The 10,369-nt window shown below is 36.8% G+C and overlaps 1 protein-coding gene across 4 annotated transcripts in view; it reads left to right on the top strand.

The window, feature by feature from the left end:
* The first annotated feature begins 5,042 nt into the window (after positions 1 to 5,042).
* Positions 5,043 to 10,369, top strand: part of bcas3 (BCAS3 microtubule associated cell migration factor) — a 222,000-nt gene continuing 216,673 nt past the window's right edge. For all 4 annotated transcript variants that reach the window (XM_017490616.3, XM_017490615.3, XM_017490614.3 and 1 more), the window contains exons 1-4: positions 5,043 to 5,143; positions 6,087 to 6,175; positions 7,665 to 7,719; positions 8,987 to 9,062. In XM_017490616.3, coding sequence (XP_017346105.1) covers positions 6,105 to 6,175; positions 7,665 to 7,719; positions 8,987 to 9,062 — 202 coding nt within the window. In that variant the 5' untranslated portion in view covers positions 5,043 to 5,143; positions 6,087 to 6,104. The remainder of the gene's footprint in view (positions 5,144 to 6,086; positions 6,176 to 7,664; positions 7,720 to 8,986; positions 9,063 to 10,369) is intronic.

The following is a 10,369-nucleotide window of genomic DNA, read 5'->3' as shown; positions in this document are numbered from 1 at the left end:
ACATGCCTAACATGGCCAGATGAATCATGTGAAACAACATCAGGTTGTTTCTTTTAGTTGTTATTCATATTGCTTCTGTCAATTTTGCTGAGCCACAAAATAGAATTACATTAGATGAGATCATCATCTGTTCACAAGTGTGCAACTGCTTTTGCGAATGATAAACTCGGTTCTCATGAATAGTCTTTCAAATATTAAAATCTATCAGAGATGTAAAACTTTTCTGTATCATTAATCATTTCTCTCAGTTCAGATAATGTAATCAGCTGCCAGCCACAATGGCCTAGCTGTTCCTCTCCTCTTTTATTTAACATCGCTCTTTTTGTGGCTCTGCAATGTTAACTGTAATTACATCCATGTCATCAAATAGAAATAAGCTGTTGTTGATCGCTTCTTGTTTCACACAGTTAATCTCAGTTTATAAACCTGCAATTTCACTTCTTTCTAAGTGGCATCTTATAGCCATAATCAGTATTGTTGGGCATCTGGGTCAGTTTGTGTGACATGCTCAGACTGCTGTCAGTAATACTTCACATTAAAAAACAACAACAATGTGAACAACACAACAAAACAAATCAGATTTATGGATTAAGGGGGATTTCAACATTTCAGCTCAAATGTAGACCCCTGTTGTTTACAGTTCTCAGTGTGACTAATCTTCTGATATAATACAATCAAAAGAGTTAAACAGTGCGTTGTAAAATATCAGGTAATGTTTGAGATTTATTGTTTATTTTCATGATTTAAATTGAAAATAAAAATACTAAATAAATCAATATAAATAAAGAAATATTATAAATATACAGTACTCTGCAAAAGTCTTGCAAAATTCTTAACAAAAGTCTTGCATTTTGTAAATACAAATGTTGTTATAGATATTTATTTTATGACTTCTACATGCCTGGAAAGTACAAAAGAATTGTATTACTTTTCCCACACAAAAAAATGTAGTGGTACAGAAAAATGTTTGTATGTCAGTAAAGAAAGTAGCATATTAGGTAACAGACTATTTTTTTAGACAAACAGATAATGAAGGCTGCTGGGTTTTTACCTACAACAACTGAAGCAAGTGTGACAGTCAAAATCTCCAGAAGAACTGTGACAGATTCTCCAAGATGCTCAGTAAAACCTTTTTTTTTTTTTAAGTTCTGTCACACCAAATATTGACTTCGTTTAGTTTAATACTGTTTACTGCTCTTTAAACTTAACGTTTTATTTAATTAATTTTGAACACTTGTTTACATGTGCCTAAGACTTTTGCACAATAATGTATATAAAATATAAACGGAAATTCTCCTCATTCTATATAAAATAACAATGCGAAAAAAAATCCTGAAGAACTTAGCAGTCAAGTTAAACCATTCGCTTTTCATCCATACCACTCGTAGAGTGTCCAAATTCTGGCCTCAGGGCCAAATGCGGTCCATGGACAGATGTTAACCGGGCCTATTGAATCTACTGAACCATGTCAACTTGACAAGTATCTCCAGTGGTCTTTTGCAGATGTTGGGCAGAGTATTTCTGCCACATAGACTACACAAATCCCCCACTGCTCCTAGCTGCCATTGATAACTCGTATTTCTCACTTTTTTCTTCTTTAAACTTAAAAGCAGATAAAAGTGTGTGATTTGAGGCTTACTCACAGACTTCCTTTTTAAAATGGAGGGTTTGTGTGACTCATGACCGGTGTCATGGCTTTATTTTGGTGGGCTGAGGAAATATACTTTTTAAAAGAAGTGGGTAGGATTGTCTGTTCTGTCAAGTAAACTGGAGGCAATGTGAAAAGAAACACAGCTGTTATTATACAGTGCACCACCAGGAATCTTGTCATGTTTGTTTTGATTTTTTTTGTTCCTAAGAACCACTTGGGTATATGCCAAATGGAAGCAATATTATTGTGCTCACATTTGGCCCTCACCCTGCCACACAAATAGTGATAGTGCACTCGGGCTAAAGGAGAAAGGAGACTTAACTTCACTCTTTTGGCTGATCTTTGAGAGAGAAAAAATTCGTGAGCACAAAGGGTCCGACTTATGAGTATATATTTTTTATTATGACCGCTAGCTTACTGCATTCCTTATGCAAACAAGTACATGCTCTATTTATTTATTTTTGACAAGTTTAAGTAAACTCCTGAGACTTACTGCATTTTAGAAGAAGGAGCAAGAAACACTCAAAAGAACCCAGCCAGCTGAGGAAATGGCATTTGAATGAATTTAGTAGGGAAATTGATCTTCTGGAAAGAAGGTCAGCTCAAACATTTCAGGTGTGACGTGGTGTCTGAGTTTATATGTAAAATGGTTTCTTATTCAGTGTGCCATGCAAAATGCACATTTGGGTGGCACACTGAAGTGTTCTCTTAAAAAGAGAATAAAGTGAGAATAATTATGATGACAGTGTGTGTGCGTGTGCGCACAAATGTGCCGAATGCAAAGGATTTGAATGTAATTCATTTGTTAAAATGTACTTAAGTGGAATTCCGAAGTAAGCAGTTGACTGAGCTATTTAAACAAAAAGCAGTGGGAAAAAGGAGATAATCTTTTCTATAAGATATTTTCATCTATGTAAGTTTCGAAAAAGACAAGCATGAAAATGTGACTGGTCAGGTCAGTGAAGTCAAACAATTTATGGCAAGGATTTCCTCACATTTCCAGGAGCTGTCAACAAAAAATATTCTCAGAGGAAGTACTCTGAAGGCGGGACAAGCAGTCTCTATTTGCCATCGGTCATGTGGCCTGCCGAGTCGGAAAATTGCTTCTTTGTCTCCGCTTTTTCATTCATTTCATTTTATGTTTCAGTAATCACTTTATCCTGGATGGACATGGTCATTGTAAATCCTACTCGGCAATACAAAAGCACAAGGCACAAAAAAGTACACCATACAGTCACCGCAGGGTATCTCACACTCATTCCCTTCAGAAACATTTATACACATATTCCCCTTGGTTTAGGAAAGCTTTTTTTGTTTGTGAATACCATTTTTATCAATTTCCCATAAACAATAACAACCAATAGCAACAGCAACACAAAAACACAAACAAAACAAGAACACATTTTTGAAACTATTTAGATTATATACGTATATAAAATGGGGGGGGGGGGGGGGGTGCTGCACATAACACACAAAGGACACATAATTAAATTTCAAAATACAAATCAATTTGAGCCAATGACACACTAACACAAAGTTCATTAATGTATAAGGTTTCTAACAAAACCTTTTTAAAATACAATAATTGGAAAGAAGAAAAGGGAGAGGGCATAATGGATGAATAGATGGATGCCTGAAACACCCCACAACCATGATTAATTGAAGCACTGACAGATTTTGTGTGCGTTAAATGGCTTAAACCATCTTAATAGATAGGCTGTAAGGTAGACTGGGAAATGTAGAACTTAGGCCTACTGCTAGGTAAAGCATTGGAGCATTTCACTACATGTCTTACTATGTATGGGTGTGTGTGTGTGTGTGACAAATATATTTTGAATCTGAAATTGAATTTGGGTATGCAGAGATTTTGACTTAGTGTACTGTGTGAGACTGTTGATGTTTATTTATTTTTTAAACCACGTGTTTTGCTGAGGGGAACAGTTTCCCTGTGTGAGAGGAGTTTGCATGTTCTCCATGTGCTTTGGGGGTTTCTCTGGGTACTACAGTTTCCTCCCGGAGTCCAAAGACATGTGCTGTAGGCCAATTGGCATTTCCAAATTGTCTGTAGTGTGTGATTGTGCCCTGCGCTGAGTTGGCATCCTGTCCAGCGTGTTCCTCACCTTGTGCCCCGAGTTTCCTAGCATAGGCTCCAGGCTCCCCTGCGACTCTATGTAGGATGTAGGACTTAGGAATATAAATCTAAATCTAAATCAATAAATATTTCATGCTTGTTAATTTATCAATTAACCAACAGTATTTCTGTCATTGATATTATTTTAATTCAATTAACAGTGACTATGAGTACAGAGCTTACATTTAACTGTTTATGACAGACCTGATTAAAAAAACCCTCCTGATTAAAGCTTAAACAAAACAAAAAAAGACTGGTATCCTGATCTGTATCGGTTGATAAAGATGACAAGAAATCGGTATCGGCTGTAAAAATCCTGATCAGAGCATCAGTAATGAACACCATTAAACTAAGGCACTTTGGATCTGGTAGGTAAATGAACTCACTGAATCACATCCTATATGAGATTATTCAGATAGGCCTATATTCAAAATATACAAGAGTAGTTTTGAGAACTGGCTCCAGCCCAGAACCATGACAGTGGGAAATGGCTAATCGTGTAGCTTTAAGTATATTTAAGAGGAACAGACACTGAGGTTTATTGTATTTGTTTACAAGGTGGAACAGGTTAACGGTTTTTGGTTTTTTTGCTTACAGCCTGTAAAATTAACTGAAAATATTGAGTTTATCAGAAGGTAAATTAATTTGTCTCACACTATGTTCCTAAATTCTGTCATAATTGTCAAACCAACTCGAGTTTTCTCATGCCTACTTGTGCGTTATATTGTGGCACATTAAGGTTACCATCTCTAAAACAAAACAAAACAAAAAACTAAACTTCAACTGTGCTCCTAAATTTTTGACTGTGCTCCTAAATTTTTTGACCGTAGAGCCCTGATGAGTCTGAGTATAGGTGTCCACAAACTTTAGGCCATGTAGTGTAGCTTTGAGATTAAAAAGTAATTAACTGTCACAGAAAATCAGCCCAAAATTTATGAGCAATTACGTAGGACGCTGACGGATTTGGGATAACTCTCGATAAAATAAACACACACACACACACACACACACACACACACACACACAAACAGTGTAAACTCTACCCAAAGCCTTCCGTAATATTGGCAAAAATTATTTCAAGATTTCTGCTATGTTCGTTCTCTAAGCATCTGTCCGTGTTGTGCAACACGTCACAAGCTTTATTTTTATCTGAACTCACAACGCTGTGGGTATTACTCACTCTGATTGGCTATCAGTAGTCAGTTTACCCGCCTCTCACAGATCTGATTGGTTAGCTTTGAGAAGTATGGCGCGCTCATTGGTTGCTAGGTTTGTTGTTTCCGCTATACGTAATCACATGTTTTCATCGCGTCTTGGAAAGCTGTGTGTTTAATTAGCGGAATTCAAGCACAACGCACTTGGTTTGTATAATGTTTATGAAATTAGAACTTCAGTCCTGTGTGGGTGTTTTACTAAAACGGAGCCTTTATATGACTTATATTAGTGCCATCATTTAATACAGTGTTAGAAGTGACTAGCTGGGGGCTGGAGTTAGCTAGCTAGGTGAGCTAGCAAGCGAGCTAAGTAAGCAGTGATGAAACGTCTGTGAGGCAGCCAGCTGGCTAATAAACACAGCTGCTGTTTTACAGGATTGAATGCTGTGACAGTGAAGTTGTTGAATGAATTGTTTTTGTAAGTGTTTCCGACCTGCTAGGTCAGTGGCAGGGCGAAATGTCTTGACATATTTTCTAAAAGAGCTGCTTTTCTTGGTTAGCTTGTTATTTATGTTTACATTGTCGCTCCCTTGGGAACACAGCCCTATAAACACGGTACTAGAAGCAATATTATCTGAATGTTAAAGACCAGAAAATGACCCGACCACAGTCCTAGATAATGTTCGTTTTGCAGCATTTTTGGGGGAAACTCACACGTGGTTGATCAATAATTGTAGAAGATGCATTATTATTATTATCATTATTATTATTATTATTATTATTATTACCACCACTGTCACATGGTAATTGGCCTGCACTTATATAGTGCTTTTTTAACCTTAGTGGTTCCAAAGCGCTTTACACTGGTTCTCATTCTCTCTCTCACACACACACACACACACACACCACTGCTAGGTGCTAACTTGCAGTCGGGAGCAACTTGGGGTTCAGTGTCTTGTCCAAGGACATTTCGGCATGTTGAGTCATGTGGGCCATGAATCGAACCTCCAACCCTGAGCCACATATGCTGTTTGTTTCAGTTGTTTTGTTCGAAATGTTCATGGCTCAACATGAACCAAAGCACCTTGACCAGACCCTCCTAGACCCTTGTCTAGCTTTATGATCATAACCCAACACTGTCTTTTCTCAGGATACACACGGGTCAACGATGGCGTCTGACTCCCCGCGCAGACCGAGCCGCTGTGCTGGAGGGGTTGTAGTTCGAGCCCAGGCTGCTACGTAAGCACACGTCTCTTTATTTCTACTCATTTGTGTTGTGTGTCTGTGTTGTAGTTGAGTATGAATTACTTTCCAGGTTCACAATATAATGTTCCTTCACTACACTTTCCTTTACCTCAGTAGAAATCAATATGTGTAATCTAGTAGTCAGTGAGTTGGAACATCAGTGCTGACATTTCTCTGAACTACCCTGTAAGATTCTCGATCTGTTTGTGAAGTCATATAGTCATTTTGTATAGCGAGTCTGAGCTTGACCAATGAATCAGGTCAGTGGTAGCAGTGTTACAGTGCCTATACCAGTCTGTAGTGGTGATGCAGGAGCTCAATTTATGGATAAAGCTCTCTTTGCTGGTCAGATTACAGTCCTATCCTCACCTACTGTCACAAGCTGTTTGTCATGATTAAAAGAATAAGGTCATGAGTACAGGAAAGGAGGTTCCTCCTCAGGATTGCTGAGCTTATTCTCTGTGATAGGATGAGGACCTTGAGAATAGCTATATCAGACACGTTGCACTGAATGGAGACCCTTGGGGACACTGGAGAGGTTTATATTTCACAGTTCACCTGGGAATGCTTGGGGATAGCCCCCAAGAAAAGCTGTGGCCTGGCATAGAAAAGTCTGCACTGACTTTCTCAGCATGTTGCAAGCATGACTCAGGGACAATGAATTAATATACTGTATAAAAATAATGAATATATACAGAAATTGAATAATTCAGAAATTAAAACAGCTAAAACAAAGGCAACCTGAGTAAACACAAAATACAGTTTTTAAATGATGATATTTAATGAAGCAAAAACGTTATCCAGTACCAACTGAGCCTGTGTGAAAATCTATTTGTCCCCGTAGTTATTAATTCCCCAAATCTATGAAACTGCATTCAAAATGGGGTTCAGCTGGACTAAACACAACCAGGCCTGATTACTGCAATCCCGGTTCAATCAAATCAACACTTAAATTTAGCAGGAGGTTTTTTTTACAATTCAGTCAATGTTAATATGAATTAATAACATTCAGTAAGTCGAGAAATCTTGCTTTAATCTTCAGAATTTAGTTAATGTTAATGTGAGTAATGTGTTTTCTGTTTATGAGACCAGTTACAGTGAAACAACTTGCTGAAATGGAGAGAATAAAGTTTTTATTTGTGTTTCTTTCAGAATTGTGGAATTAATTATCATTAATTTATATGGAGGCATAAAAGGCAGAACTATCGGTATCAGTTATCGGCCGACATGACTTTGAATAATCGGTTATCGGTATCGGCTGAGAAATGTAGTATCAGTGCATGCATCTCTAAAATATAATATATATATATATATACACACACACACACACAATTATGTGTGTGTAGAGGGAGGGAGGTAGTGACGTATTAGGGGGCAATTAATACCAACGCTGCATGGAAAAATATGGGCGATGTCTCTAATGCTGTTTTGTAATGTATCTGTGAAAATGGGTTTATCATAATGTCATTGACCTGTTTTCCAGGGAGCAGTCTTACATGGAAAGTGTAGTGACTTTTTTGCAAGATGTGGTTCCTCAGGTTAGTTCCTTTTTCCTTCCTGTTCCTATTTATAGCTCATTGTTCCTATTTATAGCTCATTGTTCCTGTTTATAGCTCATTGTTCCTGTTTATAGCTCATTGTTCCTATTTATAGCTCCTTGCTCCTATTTATAGCCATGTCAACTCAAACAAGTGATTTGTTCATTTTAATGGTAATCAGTAAAACTAAATAGAATTAAAGAATGCAGAAAAACTCTTCCTCCGTGTAAAAAGTTGTGATGCAAATTTTGTTTGTATAGACAATGAGTCAGTCTTTGAATGAGTTTTAAGTAATATATAGGTTTTTATGGACTATGCTCAAGGATCAGCTGGTTAATTGTACCCAGTTGTTTTATATAGATAAACAGTATTTGCAGTAACACTTAACTGTAATTTTGCCTTGAAACTCTGAGTTTAATATCTACTCAGTCCTGATCGCTGTCCACTAAACTGTGACATGATTATAATCAAAAATTCTCTGTTTTCCTTCATGATTCAGTCTTGAAAATGGACAGTGTTCAGTAGGCCTGCCCTGAATAATTTGAATGCTTGAGTATTCGTTATTACATTAGTATTTGTTCCTCTGTTTAGTACTCCGAAGCTCTGTCATTATCTTCCTACTAACTATATAAGTGCACCATGTGAAGTAGGCAACAGTAATGCACTATTGTGTTCAATTTTGCGAGCCATTTGGGATTCACCCAAATGCAGATAACTTCTGGAAAAGACCGTCATATGATCTAAATCGTTAGTGTTATAGTTATAGCTTTATTACATTGTCAGATACAAGTTTGGCAAGATGTATTCTTAAATTATAGTCATAATCTAATGTATAAAATACAAGGGTGGGTCAAATGAAAAACCTTTGACTGTTTGTTTTTTCCTTGTTTTGAATTGTTTAGTGCAAGTAGGTGTCATTAAAGTGTATCAGGTTTAAGTTAGCAGTAGTACATTTTTACTTTTGCAAACTACAAATTTAATGTTCTGTTTCTCTAATTTATTTTGCACTTTTATTTTTTTCATTTGAGCGTTATATTTTTACAACAAATGAAACGGGGTGTTGCTTAAAAAAAAAAAGCCATTTACAGGCTAAATAAGTAAAACACAAAGGTATCGTTTTTACAGAGTGAAGCTGGAGTATTTGGGTCCTCATTCAGGAAAACACGGTCTATTCCAAGCCTGTGATGCTCGGTATAAAGCACTGTATCTACTCAAGAAGTCTTTTTCTTTTGAGATTTATGCATGATTCTGTTTTTCAATTTCGAAGGCCTACACTGGGACACCGCCAACAGATGAAAAAGAAAAGATCATTTGGGTTCGTTTTGAAAAAGCAGATATCAATGGTAAGTTTCTGTTTTTATTTAACTTCTTGTATATGGTACAGAAGAGATGCCCCGCCCTCTGCCTTGGTGCCGTCAGGCATGTCTCTCTATCTTCTTTTTTGCATCTAATTTCTTTCTTTCTTTTATAACCTCATTATGTGAAGGTTCTGTGCTAGGGACCTGAACGTTAGAAGTTCATATCTAAGAACACTCGGATTCAGGAACTTGACTACGGCTTCGAAAATGGCTTAGAACTAAAGCATAGAACTTAGTTTTCTTTGTGCAGTATCTGTTTTTCAAGCTTAAATTTGTAACAATTTTAGCTGTATTTATTAAGTTATTAACAGTAATTTCCTTTGTATGTAAACAACGGATTACTTTCTGTATTTTATCTGCCCAGAAAAACTAAACCATCAGTATCACTTTCCTATTTAAGACCAAGGTGACAAGGATGTATTGTTATCCATCGATAAATGCATTTATACGTAGTAGGTGTGTTTGAAGAAGGACATCGTTATTGGATTAAATTGATGTATTTTGTGACATTTTGAGCACAAGCAGCGACGCTGGCAGAAGGACGTCCTGTCCTGCACATCAGTATTTTGTCCTACGATGTTTTTTTAAACAGTTTGTTTGATTGAGAAAAAAAAAAACCCCAAACAGTATCAGTGTTTTTAATGTAGGACCAATTATCTGTCCAAGGAAAGACAAAGATGGACACGCTTGTGTAAGGACCTGTACATTGCTAGAGATATTTCTGCTTTCCAATAAGGGGACAGTAGACTTGAAGTAGAAGCAAGTTATTTTGTATATAATATTTGTAATGGTTAAAAAAAAAATCTAGAGATTTATTTAGAAATGCCTTACATTCATCAATGTCATTTTTCAATCTTCCCAATGCGATGCATTATTAGTGTTCATGCGAGGCTGACGTGTTTGGCAAAACCCGAGCTGTGTGTGCTGTGATGGTTCATTTCTCCCTAAAGGGGATGAGTGCCAGCTCTGCGTTTTCTCATCGACATTCGTGCATGTGTGCCAGCAATACTGTAATTTGACAGCCGACTTGGAACGGCTTTTTGTTTATAAAACGTCTCACTCTATTAAAGTGGAACATATACAGTAGTCCCATCAGAAAATGATTCTTGTTAAGCACATGGCTCATTTGTCTTGCATGCTTTCAATACACTAGAGTACCTTTATACATCAAAAAGACAAAGTATGTGCACAGCAGGCCAGTGTATTATGTGGAGGGTTGTGTGCTTGTTTTATTGCATTAAGCATGATTTTTTTTTTTCTCCCCATCATTTCATTAGTTATTTATTTCAAAG

Source organism: Ictalurus punctatus, chromosome 17, assembly GCF_001660625.3.
Source record: "Ictalurus punctatus breed USDA103 chromosome 17, Coco_2.0, whole genome shotgun sequence".
In the NCBI taxonomy this organism is placed as follows: Eukaryota; Metazoa; Chordata; class Actinopteri; order Siluriformes; family Ictaluridae; genus Ictalurus; species Ictalurus punctatus.
This window is presented reverse-complemented; position numbering and strand designations above follow the sequence as displayed.